General features: G+C 42.7%; 1 protein-coding gene across 1 annotated transcript; it reads left to right on the top strand.

The window, feature by feature from the left end:
* The first annotated feature begins 792 nt into the window (after positions 1–792).
* On the top strand, positions 793–20,857 carry cd34 (CD34 molecule). Its single transcript, XM_086212546.1, has 8 exons — positions 793–995; positions 13,590–13,643; positions 13,965–14,221; positions 14,363–14,440; positions 16,373–16,484; positions 16,613–16,665; positions 17,022–17,168; positions 18,764–20,857. The coding sequence occupies exons 1-8, from the start codon at positions 914–916 to the stop codon at positions 18,947–18,949; spliced, it is 969 nt and encodes a 322-aa protein (XP_086068672.1). The 5' UTR covers positions 793–913; the 3' UTR covers positions 18,950–20,857.
* The last annotated feature ends 614 nt before the right edge of the window (positions 20,858–21,471 follow it).

The following is a 21,471-nucleotide window of genomic DNA, read 5'->3' as shown; positions in this document are numbered from 1 at the left end:
GCTTCCAGATGTGACCTGCGTGAATGTCAGGAACAACACATCTCTGTGTGTGTCACACACAGCTCACATCGGTGTCACTGTCGGCTGCAGTGATGCGGTGAGAGTACAAAATAGAATGAGTGTTTGGCCATTGTTAGCGCATGAATTGTGTCAGTGCACTCGAATAAAAGGCGTGTTCAGTACATGTAGGAGTACTTGTGATGTGCAATGAATGACTCACTAAACACCAAGGCCACCAAGGCCATTCACTGCCAGAGATGCTTTAACAGGCCTCTCAACTCCTGTATCTCCACAGCATATCAGAAGCAGAAGGGAAGCTTCCTGTTTACCAGGTGCTTCATAAAAGAGAAAAAAAACTCCAATTCTTCCTCTATTCTGGATATGTTGAAGCTTTTCTTACCCCTGAATGCTGTGACAGTTTTAGGCCACTGGACATGGTTTATGTGCACCACTTGAAAGTTTACCCACAGCCCCCACATTGCAGTTGTGCCACCAGCACACTATGAAAGTGTGCCAGTTAAAAAAAAAAGGGTGAAAAAAAAGCTCTAAATCTAAACTCTATCTCTCTAGTGCACGCTGTATACACACACACACACTCACACACACACTAGCACACACAGAAGACGGAGAAGGGAGGAAGCGGGGACGGTTGCATTAGGGGAAACGGGTTAACGGCAGGCAGTTGGAAAAGGGGTGTGGAAAGAGCAGAGAGGGAGAGAGAGAGAGGCCAAAGGAGTGGGGCCATATAAAGAGCGACAGAACACAAGCCAGGCTTTATCCGACTTGTCTGTCCCACTCACCCAGACCTCACAGGAAACTCCCCACTTGCAGGCCTGCACCATCACTTACCCCACTTTTCGCTCATATTCACACACTTGAAGAACACCAGCTGTGCTGAATCTGACCAGAGAGGATGGCTGCGTCCACGAGGCGAATGAATGGGCTCTGGAGAGGCATGGTTGGACTCCTGGTGCTCTCCATACTGTTCCTAAGCAGTGAGTATTCTCAGATTTATTGATTATAGTGTAATCTTAAATTCAATCTGTCGCCATACTTATTCAGGAGACTACAATGCATGTGGAAGTCTTTTTGCTCTCTACCCCCTCTTTCTTTTTGTCTGTAACATCATAAAAGTCAAAATGTAGTATTCAGTCTATGTACAAAAACTTTCTGCACACAAGTTTGAGGGTTTGCTTTGATGGGTTCTGAGTGAAGTTGCACACAGATGGAGCAGAGGGATGGTTAGCGGCGGGGCGGCTGCAGACACAAAGGGTCTGCTCAGGAGTGGAAAGTTGCAGTTGAGAATAATTATGCTTTACATCCTGCAGTGCCTCTGGGTGGAGTGTGTGTGTGTGTGTGTGTGTGTGTGTGTGTGTGTGTGTGTGTGTGTGTGTGTGTGTGTGTGTGTGTGTGTGTGTGTGTGTGTGTGTGTGTGTGTGTGTGTTCGCTCGTGTTTTGGGGACTTAAATCTGTTTGTGCACTGACATTATAGGGACTTGGCTGCCTTTTGGCGAAGGATAAACCAAGTCCTCATGATTTGAATAGTAACATTTTAAGGTTAAGAGGTCAAGGTAAGGCAATTAGCGGTTAGAGTTCAGAATTAAATGAGTTTACATATCCTCTGAAGTGATTGAAACAGGACTTTGTTCGGGGGAGTGTCTGTGTGTGTGTGTGTGTGTGTGTGTGTGTGTGTGTGTGTGTGTGTGTGTGTGTGTGTGTGTGTGTGTGTGTGCGTGTGTGTGTGTGTGTGTGTGTGTGTGTGTGTGTGTGTGTGTTCAAGCAGTCCACTCCAAATCAGTATGAGGCCTAATGCTAATTGTAGGGTGATGATGATGTATGACTTGGATGCTGTTGCTGCTTTGCTGCTTGTAGAGGCAGGATGAGTTCTAGTTCTGCCTCAGAGTGGCAACATCTGCAGAGCAGTTAGGGCTCGTCTGCACGCGCAGGCACAGCAAATGTTTAGAGTGACCTTGGGAAGACTTGGAGGCGTATTCAAGTCTGATGAAAATAACTTTATAGGGAAAAGATTGTGAGACGGATGGTGGAACACATCCATAGTTTGCACAATAAAGAGGCGAACTGCCTACCCTGTGCATCAGCAGCTAAACAGTTAGTAATTCAATTTACTTGGAAATCTAATAACTCTTGGCACTCCTCGCCAAGAATTTAAAGCCAAGACACATGGATTAGACATAGTTTGTATTCAATCAGATATTTTATTTGTGTTTTTTCTTGAAAACATCTGACAAGTTATCACTACATTACCATGCCAAGGTCGTGTTTTATTTGTGCCCATGAATACCTCATATTACTTTTCACCTCTATGCTTAGTAGTAGATTGCTTCTGATGTCTACTTCAACCTTCAAGTAATGAGCCATCCCTGCTTCTTGACCACATCCAGTAACATTGACCTGCTACATTGTTGACACTAATGTCTGACTAACATGTGAATTTCCAGAGGCAAAAATCGCATGCAGCCCTGTGGGAACAAAAAAACAAAAAACAAAAATGGGAAGCCTCTCGTTTAATTATATGAGATGAGTTATGGCTTTGACCATATGCCAGTTCTGCTTTGGTTTGTTGATTATCTGTCCATCTCCTAAGCACCAGACAAATCATAAGACAACCTGTTGCCCGATCGACTCTCAAAGGGCGGCAGTAGTATATGGGTCTAAGGTCAAGCCCCTGATGCGGTGGATATTCAGTCAAGGACATTTTTTTCAGTGCTTCACGGTATATTACAACTGTCTCAATAAACATAAAGAAGACTCTGTTGACTCCCTCTATTCTGAATAGCTGTTTATCAATGCCACATCAGATTTGCTAGCAGTAACGTCTGTAGCCCTTCAAGGGTAAATGGGCGAGGCAGCTGACACCAGGCCTCGCTGAAATCGTATTTATCTATACAAACATGAGAAAAGTGTGACCATGAATTTCTCTCTCTCTCTCCCTGATATGTGGAAACCATGGAAACTAGAACACTCATTCCACAAAGACTGTAGACTCACTCATCCGGCAATAGACATATGGAGTCAGATAGCATGCAAATGGATTTTTAAAAAGCACATTATCAAGAACTGTCAAAGACAAAGTGGCATCATGACATTAGCGTGGCAGATTGTATATGTTGTACTCGTGTTCTGTAAGAGGAGCCTTCTGTTACAGCTTGGCAACATTTGCATCTGACAAGATTTAGAGTGGTAGATTAGGAACAGTGAGGGCGGGGCACAAGAGAGACAGGATGACTCTTTCATGCACTTGATTGCTGAATGTGTTTGGGTGTGTTTACCAGAACAAACATCCTTGACACAAAGAAGCAGCTCCAGTCATTCTGACTCTCCAGCAAACACAGCTCCCACTTCCCATGGCTGTCAGTCAGTAGTTATGCAGGCGCACAAATATGTAGTGCTGAAATGGGCAAGGACTGCCATGTTTGATGATGTCATTTAATGCCTCTTGGAGTGTGTTGTCTTACTCTCAGGATTTCGGGGGAAAACCAAAAACTACTCCAGAGATGGGGGAGGGCGGGGGGACATCATGTGTCTTTTTTCTGCCTTTCATCTACAATGATTTTCCTTTCTCTGTTGCTAAGTTGAGGCCTCGGGTAGAGCAGAATGAGCTGTGACAATCATTGTTAGAATATACACTTGAGGCTGGGAGATTCTGAATTGATTTCGCATGTGTTTTTGCATGCACATGTGGGAAAAGCATCAAAAAGCATGTAAACTCAATGAAGCTCTTCAAGATAACATAAACCACCAAGACAGATTGAACACAAACAAAGAAGAGACATGAGAAACCACAGATCCATGAGACGAGCAGCAGCCATATCTCTATTGCTAATTCATCCTGCCAATGTCAACATTTGCAGAACTCTGCCACTCTTGTTCTCATGGTCTTCAGCAAGTAACCAGCGTTCCCTCAGTCCCGAGTGAAGATGGTAAAGTTTAAATACGTCATCTGCTAAAGGGCGTAGGTCTGTTATATAAGATTTGGCAGATAGTGATCTTAAGTCAGGCCAGGGTGTGTGTCCACTTGGGCCCGAATTTATGGAGGATCCACGTGAGCTTGCAAAGTAATTAAACTCTGAGTCTGTCTTCTGTCATTTGATGCAGTGATTTGTAGGAACAAGCTGAAACCATTGAAACAAAAACGCGTAAAAACAAACAGCTCATGTCATCCTTGTGTTACCTCATCTGACAGCCAGTCGCCATAAGAAGAGCAGGACATTTTAAACTTTGTTTTCTCTCTAAATCATGTTCATTTGAAGCCAACCCTGCTCTAAAGAAAACAGATTTATGGTAAGAAAATAAAACCACAGTCACCACAAACTCAATGGTCATCCAGGGGAAAAAAAAAATTGTTGACGTAGAGAAATAGATGAAACATTTACATAGTGAAACAATCTTAATGAATTGCAGACACTGTGATAACATTTAAATCTTCCTCTTCCAATTACTGCTGTTCTGGGAGGCGTATTATTCCTTGTTCCCCAGGCACCCTGCTGCAGTTTTACAGCTGTTGGGTTTTACCAGCATCAAGGAGAAAAAACACACCCTCTCCTCCTGTTTCTCCTTAATTCTGAGCCCAGAGAGTTTGGTGGGACCAGCAGCACCGGGGTAGAGAAACTCCAGATACCACTGCTCAGATCAAAATCCCCTCACCCCCTTTGTTGAGTTAATGAGCAGCCCAAAAAGTTCAGAGCGAAATCCAACACTGGACGTTGGAGGCAAGCTCTTTTTCTTGTGTCATCCCCACTTCTTCACGCAAGCTAACAGCTCCAGCAACACGACGGTGATCCTCCTCACGCTGATTGATCCATGGTTTCCAGGGATGATGCATCAAGTGGCAGTTGGAGGCAGTGTTTGCAGACATACAACGCATCCCGTGCACTGGATAACCAGGCGGGGCTCTTTTTATGGAGGGTAAACTGTTTACACCATTGAATAAAAGCACTTAATAAGCTTGGCTGAGAGCTCCTGGCTGCCGGAATAATTGCTCTTAATAAGTCTATAAGCCATGCCTCTTCCTTCCCAACTGAATGCACAAGATTGTGCCCCTTTTGCCGATGTTAGAATTTCTGCTCTTTAGGGACAGTATGTGTGTTTTGAGGGTGTAGTCTTTTTGTTGAAGGGGTGGGGGTGCAGAGGAAAATGACTGGGTGGACGGTTGCCTTATTTTCATATTTTTCTGACTTTTATTAGCAGCAGTTGATTGACATTGCAAAGTTAGATTTATTTTGGTTTAAAAAAACGCAAAAATAATGGAGAGGCCTTTTGACTGTGGTGACGCGCTTCAGTTTGTGTCATTATGACTTAGGAGAGGTGAAAGAAGACAGCACGCAGGTCCTTTACTTCAGCAAAAGTAGAAATACCCAGATAAAATGATAGACTAGTGAAAGCCTCAATTCAAAATTCTTCAATAGAATAAATAGAGAAGAATCTGATATTAATTTCCTTCTGTATTGTTATGTATTCAGGTAAAAGAACGCATTCTACATGATGTGTGTATTCCAGTGCTTAGGAGCATTCAATCATGGAATCACTGACTTCTAAATGTCACGCTCAAGTGGTTTGGGTTCTAGTTGTTTTGGTCATGTTTTCTATACACAAAACTTTCCTTCAAAGTCAGTCAATCAGATAAATACAGCGGGATGACATTACTTTTTATTGGAGTAAAAAGTACCATTTCCTTCAAAATACGAAAGAGTAAAAGTTCCTTTAATGCAAATAATTAAGGAAAGTACAGATACCTAAACATTGTACTTACAGTGAGTGCAGTACTTGAGTATACCGTGTGAATTAGTGCAGCCCATTAGAGCGGTGGTGTGAAGTATGCAGCCAGAAAGGCTCGTGTCTCAACCTGTGGATCTTAATTTTTTTTTAAATTAATGATAGTGCATAACTTTCTGTGGGGAAAAGTGCAAAGAGTACAAATGGGAACAGCCTGAATGTCGCAGTAGTCACAAAAAAACAGATATTCAGTTGCATGACATATAACTCGTTCCTATGCTTCAATAAACAGTACATGTGGACCCAACAGGCCCACCTCTCCTCCTGCCTTTCAAGGAACTCGCTTTTTAGTCCTTTTTTAATCCGAAATGGCAGCTGCAGTATTAATAAATGCTTTGATTTAGCTTCTAGATGATATTGTTAACTGGTTGCTCTCGGTATCATAAAGACATGAGGTGAGAGAGAGAGCAGGAGAGAGAGAGAGAGAGAGAGAGAGAGAGAGGGAGGGAGAGATGCTGTTTTTTTCAGGATATGCGTTTCAGGTCCCTATAGACGAGCGACGAGTGCATGTTTCCCTTTGATCCGTCACTGAGCTCCAGGCTGTTTGTAAAATTCACAACCCCACTCAGGGAGCATGGCGTCCACCTGTCCCCGCAGCCTGGATGACTGCTGCTGGCACTGATGCACAACACGCTGCTGCTGACACACTTGGCTGATTTGGGTTTGGGCTCGAGAACTAAGACAGAAAAATATCTTTTGTGGTTCTGCCGTCGATCATCTGTCAGTCTGATGAGAAAGCAGACATGTTCAGGTGTATTCAGGAACATTTTGTCACAGGCAAAGCAGGTGTGTGCCTCCAAGAAGCAGTATAAGGCTGTTGGACATGATGACATCAGCATCAGGGATTTTTGACCATGAAATTGTAAGTGGATGGTTTGTTGTGCTCGCTTTCTCTTACCTCGTGGCCACAGATTGATAAAAAAAAATATGTGAACCTGTTGTAACTCATGGTCATGAATTGGTTAAAGAGAACATTAAGGCAACAAAATATTTACATGCATGGCCACCGTAGAGCTCCATACTCCTCCCAATTTGCCTTGTTTACCTTGTTAGAGGCCTTGTTTCAGGCCAAAGGTTTCAATAGCTTTATACAACCTCTTCCCACTCAATTTCATGTAAAAACATGAAACTGGAACGAGTCCATGCACATCTGTTGTTGCAGCTCAGTGTTGCTTCTAGAGGGGAGCTGCTAGCTGCTGCTAGCTGCTGCTAGCTACCACAACCTCTCAACACAGCTGCCGCTTCCAGTTTCTGATTCAAAGACAAAATGGATGGAGTGTTTTGGGAACACAGGTTTTAGGTTTCGCCGCTATGCCGAATCACTTTAATTAAGACATTATCGGTTGATTCAAAACATTGGCTTCAGTGTTACGTTCCACTCTCGACTTTCATCCGTCTCAAGGGTTTTCTATTCCTTTGTTTTTTATCAGCAACAATCAGTGACCACATACATGAATGACATTATTACACCAGGCCACTCATGCAGAGAGCTGTCCCTGGCCTTCACGGCAACAGTTATTGAGGGTGTGTCTATACCTTCAGCTCCTGTGTGAGTGTGTGTGTGTGTGTGCGCGTGTGTGTGTGTGTGTGTGTGCGCGTGTGCGTGTGTGTGTGCACGTGTGCGTGTGTGCTATCTCCAGTCCACAGTATGTTCACCTACAGTTGGAAGAGGTCACTGCATGCGATGTGGTGTGACAGGCACATCCTGTCTGAGGATGTGTGTGAATAACAATGCATAACCTATTGTTAATTCCTCATAATTTTTCCCCCAAACTCTCTTACAGTATGTTTGATTTTCAAACACCAGGGGTGTGGACTGGGTGGAAAAGTCAACTTTTTTCAACCCCTCTGTATATATGTAGCTCTTCCACAGAGGGATCAGTTGTGTTAGTGTATGTGTGTGTCTAAATTTGTGGGAACAGCTATTCTTGCAGGGCAGTTAGCTTGTTAATGAAAGAAAACTGATAAAAACAATGTTTGTTAGTTAATATACTGTAAGTCATTTATCCACAGAATGTTCTTTTGGAGCTGTAGAAATTAAGAAATTCCTTAAAAAATTGGGGGGACGTTTCTCTAAGCAGGAAGTGGAAGGAATTAGAGGAGACGTTTGTGGACATCTGGAAGCAGAGGACCCGTGATGAGGGTGTGGTCCCTTTTGACAGCCAAGGTGTTGTCTCCACGGTCTGGGTGGAGGTCAAAGTCTAGTGATTTAGTGCTGAAGTCCCCCCCCCCCCCCCCCCCAAGCATGATGTCACAGATTTCACAGTTCTCTGACAGTTCATGCGTATGTAGGGTTAAAGTGCTCCCTGAGGAGACATACTGTACAGCTGCACCAGTCGTCCCCCTCAGTCCTAAAGCCTCCTCCGGAACCTCCCCAGAGAGGAAGCAGACCTCATCCTTAAACACTACATATAACAGGCATGGTGTCCCCTGCTCAAGCTCTCTGGCTTTGCTTTAATCAGGTGTGACAATGTTTGTTTTTACTGCAGTTACTGAGCTCTTCGCCTCCCTGAATCCCAGCGACAAAGAAAGATGCCAGTCACCGTGGCACCTAGAGAGAGTTACAGCCATGACAGATTAGAGGGTGGATAAATGGCTGAGTATTGTTTTCCAGCTAGCAGTATTCAAACTATACTTACTGCAGTATCTTAAAGAAACACACCCACTTTTTTAGGCAAAACACTCTTATCTGCCATCATAATTTTAGAATCAGATACAGAGCAGTGATTAGATGCTCTTTAAAACGTCAGCCAGCAATACGAAACGTTTGTTGACTGGAGCAGCTGCCACTAATCCCGGCTGACTTTGTAAGAGAGGATGTGTATGATTACATTTGGACGAATCAAGATCCTGAGCCTGATCTCGCTGAACCAGAATACACAGAGGAGGAACTACAGGCTGTGGAAGCGCAGCAGGCAAGTCTCAGGTATGCCAACCTGCCCATCCGCTACCATTCACTTTGCTAAGCCAATTACCAATGAACCAGTCTCTGTGGGTCTAAGCTTTCTAATGCGGAGGATAGAAGGGGAACCGTCTTCTTGTCCAGGTCCGGGGGAAGGTGCCAAACGAACAAATTTCCCAAAAGTTGTCTTTTTACGTGCAGTCACTTACAGAAAATCAGCTGAAGCAATTTAAACTCAGCCTTCTTTTCTAGCAGAAGGTGGCAGCCTTGTCTTTGATTCTCAAGCCAGCGCACAAACCAACGCTCGTGGTCTTGTTCAAGAGCAAACAATGCCATGATTGGAACTGGTTCTCTTTTGTAGTTCTGCCGATGGATTCTGTCGGTTGTGATTACATTCTATAGTTCTCACTTAGGTAGTTACTGAGATCCCTGAACATAATCATCAAGAATACATCCAAAATTTCAGTAAAACGAGGAATAAAACAATTGAAGGGTTGAAACCTTGTAGTATAACATGGGTTTTGATGGAATAAAGGGCTGGGAATGGTTGAAATCGTTTCAATACTGCTGATACTGATACCAGTTCTTGCACGAGCAGTACAGATTAAAACCTGTTTTATTAAAATGAAAGCTGTGTTACGCATTTTGATACAAATCTTTGGTTTTCAGCTCGTTGGCATTTCCATGAACCCTGATAATCACAGTTGAGTTGAGAGTCCAGAGTAGAACAGGAGCTCAGGCATGTACAGTACGGATATCGTATGGTTCCACTCTCAGGTTGCGGAGAAAGAAGAGCGCCACACGATGGCGTGTTTCTAGACAATACGGAATTTTTACAGCAACACCGGCCCGTTTGAATTTTTACTCGGACATGAGGATTTTAAACAATCCACCATATTGTTAGTCATTGTTTCAACTCCTAAGATTTATGTTTCATCATGGTGGTATTTTTTCCATTCAAAGCGGTTTTACAACATGAAAATAAACCACACCTCACACATTTACTCCTCACGCCCTGAAATTTGGTGTTGAAGGATGACACATATTTCAATACTTGTTAGTAAAGTGGCAATTCTTTCAGTTCCATAGAAGTATCAGAGTAGGATACCTTGTCCCGGTGGCGTCAGCAGCTGGATGCCGATGTTTCAACGCATCCCCAAATGAGCTAACTTCAGCAGGCAGCACATGAACATTTTTAAAGCCTGTCAGGATGTGTTTTCCCTCCCCGTGGTGGTGGTATCAACACTTCACACTGACGTCTACAACTGCCAGAGTGGGTGTATGCAGATGTGGGTGTTTGTGAACTTCTGTGGGTGTTTGTCAGTACAGCGAGTAAGGACAAGGAAGGTGGGATGAAGAAAGGAGGAATCAAGTGCACAAATGTTGAAATTTGATTCCAGGACAATTTCTGTTTGTCAGCTGATAATTAGACAGCAACACCCATCCTCTTTATTATCTCTCCCTCAGACCCTCCCCAACTTGCTCTGTAGTCTGGATGCCTCCTCCAATCTATAAAAATATGGTGTAGGGAGATGGCAGTCACCCTGTCGTGGTTTTGAACCCGGGTCCACCCAGTGCAAAACACGCTAACTGACTACAACACCAAAGGCTAGTTGAAATGGCAGCCAAAGTGTGTGTTGGACCATAGGGTGCCCTTCATCCCCCCCTTGGGTCCCTCACACAGGGGTTGACCTAATCCAGGGGTCCTTCATAAGACTCACACATTGTATACAGCATCAGGGCAAGCCATCCCACCTGCCATGAACCTGGGTCCGCTCAGGGTCACTGAGTGGACCCGGACCAGGCTCTTTAGCATGGCAACCAGAGTGTATATTCAACCATAATGACTGCGCCATGTCCCAAATGTATGACCGGGTTCTACATCTGTTAGATTTGCTGCTAGTCACGGTCTAAACACACACATAAAACATGCAGCATTTTTGAACTGTCACTCAACATCACAGGCCCAGATTGCATCCTCTCTTTAACCTATGATTTAGTTATTTGCATCTGGCATGACCACACACCACATACCACCTCAAAGACTGCAGCAGGCTAAAAGCTTCAAGAGGCAAAGCCATGGCAGAAAATCCACTTGATGTAGCCCACTAGCGAAGAACAGGATTTACTTGAATCCAGGTTACATAGTCGGCAGCCTTGTGCGCCCACCAAAAACTGGCTGGAGAGAAACCAAGATTGTGTTGACATGAGTAGGAGCGTAACACGTTTCCTTTTATTTGGATTGAGACTGGAGGTCCGAAGGCTTCATGTTGATTCTGAGGGGATTGGCTGGAAACATAGTGAGATTTCTCACACAGCTGTTCTAGGTGGTATAAACTTCTGACATCGTGCCTGCAGTTTAACCATGTGATAGTGTAAAGTAAGCAGATTTTGTGTGTGTGTGTGTGTGTGTGTGTGTGTGTGTGTGCAAATGCCTCAGTCGTATGTCTGTGCAGACTTGTGATGATTGACATTATGTTGGAAGCGAAACATCATATCTTAACATAAATGACCCTCCTTATTTGACTCAACACTTAAAACCTAACAGTTTCCATAGTGCAGTGTTTTAAAACATGCTCCTATCTATCCTGTGAACCTGTTTATGGGGCACAAATTAATGTGCCGGGTTAATTCATTGCTGTTGAGGCTAAACATTTTTTCCCTACATTATTGCACTATTAAACGTACCAGCTTACACTGGAGGCAATTATCTAAAGGCCATAATAGCACAGTTAAACGATTTATGTCCACTTTCACCAGTTTAAATGCAGAATATGACCGATTCTGGACAAAGTTCAGCCGGTCGACGCCACCGTTGATATAAAATACACTGCAGGAGAGAGCAGAGACGGGTGTAAAGTTCTAGACACATTATATCAGGGCCACCACTTGTTAGCTGCTAATCAAGGGAAGAAATTATGTCACACTGTCTCATATTTGTTGTGCTAATGGGCCTATAAAGAACTTGGAACATTTTGCCGAGTTCTTTTAAAGTCACTCGTGTTTACAGGACCGCAAACACTCACTAAACATCGAGATCCATCTAATTTATTTAAATGTAGCTGTGATTTACGAAATAATTGCAGTCATGCACACACGCAAAAAACATGACTCCTCTAATTGCTGCATAGTTTTGGCTTGATGTTAAACTGTTTTATGTCAAATTTATTTTCCTCAATTTGGAGGAGAGAAATCATAGTGGAAAACAAATTACAGTAAAGTAGGTCCAATGCTTTCGTCCCTGCTACGGTATGAGGTTCAGTGTTCAGTTTCGCTCCTCTTTTTAAATAGAAAATGAAGTCGCTTCGTGCGCACTAGTTATCTTTTGGAATTCATCAACACTAATCAGTCAGGATTTTAATTCAATACACATCAAAGGTTGGTGTGACCAAAGCAAGCGATCAATCTATTCACCTCAAAAAACCCCAGATGAGCTTTGCTGAAGTTTTCCTGTTTTTCTTAACGCTCAAATAACTGGAAGGCCTCAGCACCACCCAACTCAATCCCAATATTATCACAAAAACATGATCTTTCCCAGACAATGAAAGGATAGTCAGGGGTCACGACCTCTTGACTGAGCTGTTTATTTGCAAAGGCACCAGGCAGACAATTAGTCCAAATGTGGTTACTAATTAGTAGGAACCACTGAGAACACATCAAACTGGTTTGACTCATGAGGTTAAGCACACTAGGCCAAGCTGTTCAAACCAAGCTTTATTCACACAGACACTGCAGTGTGAGAGCAGGAAAATCCCTCATCAGCTGCTGTTTCTGATCACATGAAAATGTTGGGACTCGAGTGATGTAGAGGAGTAAAATTTGCATGAATGTGAAGTTGGAGTTGTTTACATCGCCGTCTGTCTTTCTTCCTAACAATGCTGTGTTCGTTTTGCAGCTTTTCTTGTTTTGTTTTTGTTTGTTTTTTGGGCCTAGTCTTGTGTTTTTATCACATCTAGTCATCCTCATTCTTTTTTGATTAAGTCAAGTTTTGGTTGAATAAAACCCTGAGCATTTTAATCTTGTTTTAGACAAAGAAAACTATTTTATTCTGTTTTTAGTTGTTGACCTCGATTTCTTTGCGGTGAGCCTTCATGTGTCTTTCCATGTTGTTTGGGCAGCTGATTTGGATAAATAGCCTTGATTAAAATGCATATTAGTCACATTTTAGTCATTTGAGTTTTTACTTTGGGGGCGGCGTGGCTCGGGGGTAGAGTGGCCGCTGGCTCGATCCTCACTTCCCCCGGTGACCATGCTGAAGTATCTTTGAGCAAGATAATGAGCCCCTTATTGCTGGGGGGAGTGGCGATCCATCCAGGGTGAACCCCGCCTCTCACCCAATGTCAGCTGGGATTGGTGCCACACTCCCCTTCCCCCCTTTAAATGGATAAGCGATATAGGAAATGGATGGATGGATATTTTTTTGTCTTTATTCTCTTTTGTTGATGAAATCTGGAAAAAGCTATTTGGGGAAACTTTTTCAGTCTGAATTTCACAAACAAAATTAATTCAATAATTGATTGATGATTTGACAACATTGACTGCCATCAGAGCTCATCAAACGTGAGGTCATCAATTACCAGTTGCCCCCTGGTAGCTGGTCGCATTGTTAATGCCACATCTGAAATGTCAAATTGCTCATCAAATATATCAAATATTTGCCTTTTCAAGTGTTTCAGGGTTTGATTCGCAGAGGCACCTCCTGATAACCGTTTAAAAACTGTACTTTAAGAACTTCAAGAGTCGACAGAATCTGTGGAGGTTTCAGTCTCTTTTGAGTCATTTTTGATTATTGTTCGTAGCAGACGACAAAATCTGAAAAAGCCTGCTTGATGAATGTTTGTATTTTTAATTTTTCATTCATGTAATTAACTCTGTTGCTGTAACTCTCTTGCAGATGAGGTGATGTGTCAAGATGATGATTCAACGCCAACACCAGACGACAGTGCTGGTAGGAGACACGCGTCAATCACTCATGTTCCTGTTTGAGTTTGTGAAGGGTGTGGCAGTGCAGGATGATGCTGGGGGGGAGGGTGGGGGTCTTGGCAATAAAATAAGATAGTTCTTCATCATAAGGGGGGTCAGATAGACCTGTATCTTTTTAAACAGACTAGCACCAAGTTTTTTAAGATGTTATTTCATAGTTCCAATTGTGCTGTCGCACACAACGCACATTGCAAAGACACGTTCAGTATGTTTTTATGTGTTAACACTTGGTTACACACGTTATACGCCCGTGTTCAACAGCATATTTGTTGACTGACGCCCTCAGGGAGCCCCGATGCTGCAGATCCAGATGCAGCTCAAGGCTCTGTTGCTCCAGACGCCTCTACCGTTGCTGCTGGTGGAGATGCTGGGGACGCTGCTGGAAATAGCCCATCCGGTCAGACCGTGTCACCTAATGCTAACAACCAGGATGGAGGCACCTCAGGCACCTCATGGACCACTGTTCCACCTGGTTTCAGAGTTGATGTGGATTCTGCAGCTGCTGAGGTCCCAGAAATTGTCCATGTCCTTAAATTAGCAGTGGTGAGTGGCTGCTTATAGCAGCTAACTAAATTAAAAATGTTTTATTTTTTTAACAGATGAAGTTACCATATTACCATCCCACAAATATCAAGCATGTGCTCTTCCTCCTTCCTCTCTGATCTTACTCGACTGTCTCCACAGCCTAACGTGATGTGTGTTGGAAAGGAGGACATCCAGGAAAGTAGCGCTGTCAAGGCTGTTGTGGAAATGAATGACTGTGTGAGTACACCAAGTTCATCTCTCTTTAGCAATATGACTGCAAAATGAGAATATTCTTGTCAAATATTAATCCACCACCACTAAAGCTACATCCCACCACTACCATCTATACAGCCAATCACTCCCTGACAACCAAAGGCAGCAACAGAGCAGCAGCTGAGATTTTGGCGAGCAACATTTAATACCATATGAGAGGCGAGAGCTGAGCCAGATTACCTTCTAGTGACTGAAGAACTTTATCTAGCCCCCTACACCTTGTGTCCAGAGGAAGTGGCTTACTCCTCTTGGAGGAAGAAGATGAATGTTTTGGAGAGAAATATGGTCCTTTTAAAGGCAGATCTTTTCACAGACATTCCTCAGACATTGTAAATCTTGATGCCGTTACTAGCGGGAGACAAATGAAGAGAGGGCTAATATTTCCTCTCGTGGTCTTGGGTGCTTCATGCAAAAGGGGGATTTGAAAGGGTGTGGTTTAAATTGACTTTTTTATATAACAGATTCTTCATTATGGAAGTGTTTTTCATGTTTGATCACAACGCAGGCAATCCTCATTAACTCTCATATTTACAAAGGTACAAATGGAACCCACCGTGAGAGGGTGAGGGGTCTGAATATTTGCTGTCATTTTTAGTTATTTGGCCTTAAAATGATCGTGTCCTTACATTTTACCCCAAATTCTCTATCTTACTCTAGAATTCAAGTATTCACTTTAGTAGTACGTTGAACCTAATAATGAGCTGGATCAAAGCACAACAAGCACATGATTTTCAAGATGTTGTACAGTACAGCTTGCCGGCCCAGGTGCACAGAGCAGCGGGTCGGGTTGCAGCGAGTCTCTGTTTGTGTCATTACTGTAATATTCACAGTGCCAGGAACATCTGCAGGAGTCATCAGTCCAACTCAAACTAAACATGGACTGTGTCAGACATCCTGAAAAAGAAGGATTAGTTCAAAAAGCAAAAAAATTCAGTTCAGGCAAAAGTAAATCAATGACAGTATGTATTACTATAACAAAACAGTAACGCAAAGTAGTAGAAAATAAAAAAGCTGCAAATCCCTTCACTGCCATCATCAGTCGCTTTAAAGAAGCAGCAAAACGTTCCAGTAGAATCAGCCTCCTCATTAGAGCTGCAGCCACGAGCCCAGAGGGTCACGTGAGGTCAAGTTCAGTACGTCGGATGGATTCCTGAGAGTAACATGTGATGGGTCACAAGTGGCAGCACGGACAGATGGAGGACAGAATGAGTTTCATGGGAGTGATTTTTGCTGTACAAGTTCAGCCCTCCTGAGTTCCTTCCTCCCCGCTTCAAAAATCTGGGCGTTCCAGCCGAGTCCAGCTGTGGGCTCACTCCCAATTAACTATGCATTCAGGGTTTGCACGTAGTCGTCCTGCGGGAGCACAGAGAGAGAGAGAGGTGTCTGGATCACATTTCAGAAAATGAAGAGTGTTCCCAAGTCACAAAGTGTTATTTTGTGCAAAGAGATGATATCATAGTTCAGTGTTAAGGTGGGGAAAAGAAGGTGTGGTCAGCAAATCCTTCATCCAACTGCATTGTGTATCCATTACTCACACAAAAGCCTTGGTGCACTGATGGTCAGCTGGGAAATTCAGGAACACACATTTGTTTATGAGCCCCAAACCCACCCAAAATGGCCTGCATGTGTGGACTTCGTTCAGGTTTTTTTGTCTTAATTCACATTTGATTTGTGGCAACGGCACGATACATTTGCTGCAAAATATCACATATGACTTGGTACAGTAGCTTGCATTTTCTGAACGACACGTTTCAACGAGACAGCGAACGGTTTACTCTCATGCAAGAAAAATGAATACACAGTTCACTGCAACAGAGAAGGGTGGAATTCCTCAAACAAAAAGGAGTCAGAAAGAAAAAAACTGACCTCTTTTCTTGTGCAAATGTTTCGTTACAGGACGCAACAAAACGTGTCATTCAGGAGAACCCTGCAGAATGGTGCTACATTGAAAACTGTGATATAAAAATCTCCCAGGATGGCAACAATTTATTGGTGGCCAGTGATTATGGTGGGTGTTAATGTCATTTTCAGGAGAGTTTTTCTCTATTGTACTACGAAATTATGGGCTTAACTATTATGTTCCATAAAAATTCCTTCCGACTGATGTATTTCTAATCTATTGCATTTCCCCTGCAGCGGAGCCCAGTGTATTGGCTGACGCACTCAAGAGTGATCATTTGAAAGAAAAGGTACGAGAGTGCGATGAACTCTAATTAAACATGATGATGCGAGGCTAAAATAACCATGAAACCCATGAGGTGACAGCTTCTCCGTAAGGCAGAGAAATGAAATGTCCAGCTGCTGTTTTTTTTTTTTTAGATCAGTTTCATTTTTATTATTATTGGTTCGGATGCTCAAACTGTTACTTTAATAGCAGAATAAATAATGTACAGATTCAAAGCAAAGCTTTTTACATGCATTCCTGGTGACTCAGGAGCTCAGGACACTTTTTTTTTTTGAGAAAATGAACAAAACAACAACTTTAAAACTGCAAACGACTATTGTCTGATGCAAAGAATGCTCATTTGTTTCGACCTGTTCGCAGTTGGGTGTGTCAAACGTTCAGACCCCATCATCATCAGGCTCCTCTGTATTCGTGGGAATACTGGTCAGTGGTCTGCTCGCTGCTCTCGCCATCACTGTAGGTTACTTCAAGTGCCAACGTAAACCCAGCGCCAAAGGACCCAGACTGGTAAGCAACATTTTCTCTCAAGAATGAATTCATAATGTACAGTTAGCTGCCACTGTGGATCTCATGAACTCACTTCCTGGCTTGCATGGGAGTGCTGGCTCTACATCATTCATATCACTGCAATTGATATTACACAGATTTTGCATTTCCCAACGCAGCCACAGTGCGATTCTTAGTTTGATCCTATTTGTTCCAACGAACTCTAGTGGCAAGGCAAGGCAATTTTATTTGTATGGCCCGTTTTCACAAACAGTTTGTCTCAAAGGGCTTCACATGGCATCATAACAACATCCTCCGCCCTTTGACCCTCACATCGACTGAGGAAAAACTCCATAGAAAAGCCTTTTAACAGGGAAAAATCTGAGAAACCTCAGGGTGAGCAACAGAGGAGGATCCCTCACCCAGGACGGACAGACGTGCAGTAGATGTTGTTGCAGAGAAGAAAACAGTTTACAATACAGAATGTGGGAAACATGGAAATGTTAATAAGTGGTATTTTTTTCAGATCTTGTTCCATCATCCCTCAGTCTGTAGATGTCTTCAGTCACATTTCCCATCATGGAAATCAGTAAAACCTTGCATACGTTTTCCCTCAGGCATGGTTCACGTTTTACTTCATGTGAAATCAAAATAATTGGAGGCCGTTGTTGTTGGAGAGAGAATACGATGTCATCCAAAGACAATTGTTATTCCGAGGGCGTCATCCAAAGACATTGCTGCCATATCCTGATGAGTAAGGCTGCAGAGAAGCAGAAGAGCTGCATCTTCTTGCCAGATGCAGCTGTTTCTCTGTGCTATTTGCTATATGACATGATAGAGACAACACAATAGGGTGTGTGTTTTAAATCCCAGGGGTGTGAAGGTTAGTGGATGGATCTTTGCACACTCATGTTTAGCTGCATGACAGATCTATATCTGATCAAGAGAGGAAAAAGTTCAGGATATTTACCAAGAAACTGTCTAAACACAGCAACAGATTAGATACACTTTAAAGTAATACTTCACCCAAATGTCATCATTTGTTCAGAAATGAATCACAATTGCATATCTTGACTTCATAAAAAAAACTCTTTTTTCTTCCGTCTGCATGACTTCTTAGTGAATACAGGATACAGAAAAAGTTTGCCACATTCTTGGCAAACCTGGATGCTTGTGGAGACTGAAAGTTAAAGACAGCAAAATTATCCTCTTAAACAACCTTGAACTTCTTAGCTCATATCAAAGTGTTGTGTGGATTATTGAGCACAGTAAAAAAGACAGTAAAGCGTGTATGTTTGGTTGGTATAAATCTTTCGCTATGTAAATTTAATTAGCTTCCAGCAACAATTATGTGATTAGCGTTTTATGAATTCTCAGTTCACCAAGAAGGGAAAAGTTCATGAATTCAAGACATCTCACAGTTTTTAATTCATAAACAAATTATGATATTTAGATAAAGTATCACTTTAATGTCTACATACCTGGTTTTATTTTTGCATTGCATTTTTACTACATGCTGTATAAAAGAAGGGACAACTCACTACACTCTGTCATTGATATCCTAGACCTCTAGCTAGTCTTTCCATAATGTGTTGTGCATTTGTGCTGGATTGCAGGCAGAGGAGGCGTATCCAGCAGATCAGGAGAACCAGGGGAACACTCTTGCATCTGTGGCCCCCCTCAACCCTCCTCCAGAAACTCAGGAGAAACCCAGCGTAAATGGAGAGTCCCCTGAAAACAAAGATCAGCCTCCGCCCACCAACGGACACTCCACTACCAAGACAGCAGACACTGAGCTGTGAAACACTCTTACACACGGAAACACGCACACGCACACACACGCATACTCTCTCACACAAACACACACACAAACACATGTACGCAAACTCACTTCCTACTCTACGCCAACAAAGTGTCCACATCAGTGTGGATATCAGGGACTCGAAGAACCTCCTACATGTTACAATCCCCCTTGCGTTCTCCCCTCCTTTGGCCATGTGCCTTGACAAACATCAGGAAACTAGTCTAATGATGACAACGATGGCGGTGATGATTGAAGCTGATGATGACAAAGGCCCAGTCCCTTATTGACGGCAATCAGGATGTAGACAGTTCTTCTGGGTGGAAAGAACGTGTATTTTGGCTCCCAGGATGACTGCAGCCTCTGGAGTCACAGTCATGTTCTGTCAACGCCCAGCTGCGTCTCTGTATGTCATCGGGTTTATAGATCTGACCGAACCCTCCTCTAGAAAATACAGCATGAGCACATAAATTAAATTGTTCATGAGTTTATTGCAGTGCCTCTCGGACGGGCCTTTCCCACCGGCAGGGAATGGGTTCCATGCCTGTTCTCAAACCATACTTTGAACCAAAAGTATGTTTTGAACCCCCCAACCGGGTTTGCAGCAAGAATTGAAAAATATTTGCTTTTTCGCGAACTGCAACAACATCTCTGCCCCTCCTCCCTGCCCTACATGTGAGTGATGATCATTGTAAGCGCACACGGCCCGACACCACTGGTCCGCATCAGCCGAGAAAGAGAAGTGAAATGAGTGACTCCGGTTCTAAATTCAGATTCGGTTGTTCTGGTCTCACATCAAACCTGTGTGTGATCAGCTGAACTTGATTGTTTACCCTCCCCCAGCCTTGGTAGGAATGCTCTGCTAAAGTTATGAAAATCTAGAATAGCATCGGTTGAAGGACCGGTACAAATTTGGTGGGAAACGGACGATTCACAGGGCTCTGATCTTGATTGTGTCATTGATTTATTGATCAAGTGTGTGTGTGTGTGTGTGTGTGTGTGTGTGTTCTGCTTTCAGATCTTGCATGTGTGTGTGTTACTTGTATGGTGAATTCGTATCCATACATGCATCTAGGCTTTGCTTACTGTACTGTATGTATGCATATGTGATGATGAGTGCTCAATTAAGTATGTGAGACATTGAAAAAATAAACCAAGTGGTGGCTCACAGTCGCATCACGAGGAAGAATATGTTTCAACCTCAACATTTTCTTGAAGGCGGAAGGAGTTCTCCAAGTCATCGCTGCGAGATGAAGTGAGATAAATCACAACGGGCCTCTTTACTGTGGCTGCAGTGGTGACACTGAAAATCACGAGACTGTCTATACGACCAGCTAACTCATAAAGGCCTCAGATGCAGAACAAAGACAACTCTAGTCATGCGTTTGTCAGTGTTATTCCCTTTTCAATATACTGTATATGCTTTTTTATACCAATATTCTATTGAGCAGTGTGAATAGTACGGTGATTTGTGTCTGTTTTGTTGTAATTTTGTGTATCTTACTTTGTTACGGTCCTTAAATGTGCCAAAGAATTTCATTTCAGAGCTTATAATGGACTAAATGTGTTTGCTGTGGCCCTTTTGTAATGTTTTATCTTACATGACATAAAGAACAAAGCATCTATTGGCCAAAAACCTTGACAATTTTATTGTCTTGAAAATTCAGGGGAAAGTTCAGTTTTTATTTTTACAAATAAAAATTAAACAATAAAGCAAGTTGCAATGTTTTATGATCAACTGGAACTAAAAAAAAAAAGTCAGATAAAATGAACTGTTTTCTCTTTTCAGTCAATTTTGTATCTTATTTTATTTCTAACATTCCGATGTGTTTCATTTTACTAGCACCCTGAAGTATAAAGATCAACTTAACATCAAAACCATGAAAAATAAACCTTTTTTTTTTTTTTTTTGAGAATTGTCGTCTCTTTCCATCTCATTTGATTAACCAGAGTGCACTCAGAGAGCATTCCTCCACCAAAGCCAATGTAAAATAATGCTATTTTTTGGAAATGTTCAATGCATCCGCCCCACAATGTAATGGGTTCCTCCTTGGCCCACGCTGCGCGCCTCCACTACGTCTGGCAAAAATCAGCCTCGTAGTTTTTTAATCCTGCTAACAAATGGCAACGGTCATTTAACCTTAACAGGCAGAGGTAAAGATTCACAAGAGTGAGTGGAGAGTCATGGAAACATAGAGACACACATGTTCCTACATACATGCATGCATGTCAGTGCTCTAACACACTTGGTATTTCAGTCCCATACAACCCATAAGGTCACACAGCTGGTTTGCATAAGCAGTAGTAATGACATCACTTCACACAGTTTTGTCTTTCACTGTTTGGGTGGGGCAGCAAAAACATCCACCAGCTGTCTTTTTCTACACGGCACAAGACATGTTCTGAGTTTATACACGATCCGTCATCATGTTCACACACGTATTTTTAATTCGCTTTCTGCAACCATACAGTGGATTGTATGCGACAGTGTGACCAGGACATCATTCACACCCTTCTTTCAAA

Source organism: Aulostomus chinensis, chromosome 9, assembly GCF_037954235.1.
Source record: "Aulostomus chinensis isolate RoL2024-O1b breed Wild chromosome 9, RoL_Achi_v1.0, whole genome shotgun sequence".
Classification (NCBI taxonomy): Eukaryota; Metazoa; Chordata; class Actinopteri; order Syngnathiformes; family Aulostomidae; genus Aulostomus; species Aulostomus chinensis.
Note: the sequence above shows the minus strand (reverse complement) of the source record. Positions and strands in the feature narration are given on the sequence as shown.

Coding starts and splice junctions, on each gene's coding strand:
- cd34 (XM_086212546.1), top strand. CDS start 914: ATGGCTGCGTCCACGAGGCGAATGAATGGGCTCTGGAGAGGCATGGTT. Junction 16,666..17,021: donor GTGATCATTTGAAAGAAAAG/GTACGAGAGTGC, acceptor ACCTGTTCGCAG/TTGGGTGTGTCAAACGTTCA. Junction 17,169..18,763: donor GCGCCAAAGGACCCAGACTG/GTAAGCAACATT, acceptor GCTGGATTGCAG/GCAGAGGAGGCGTATCCAGC.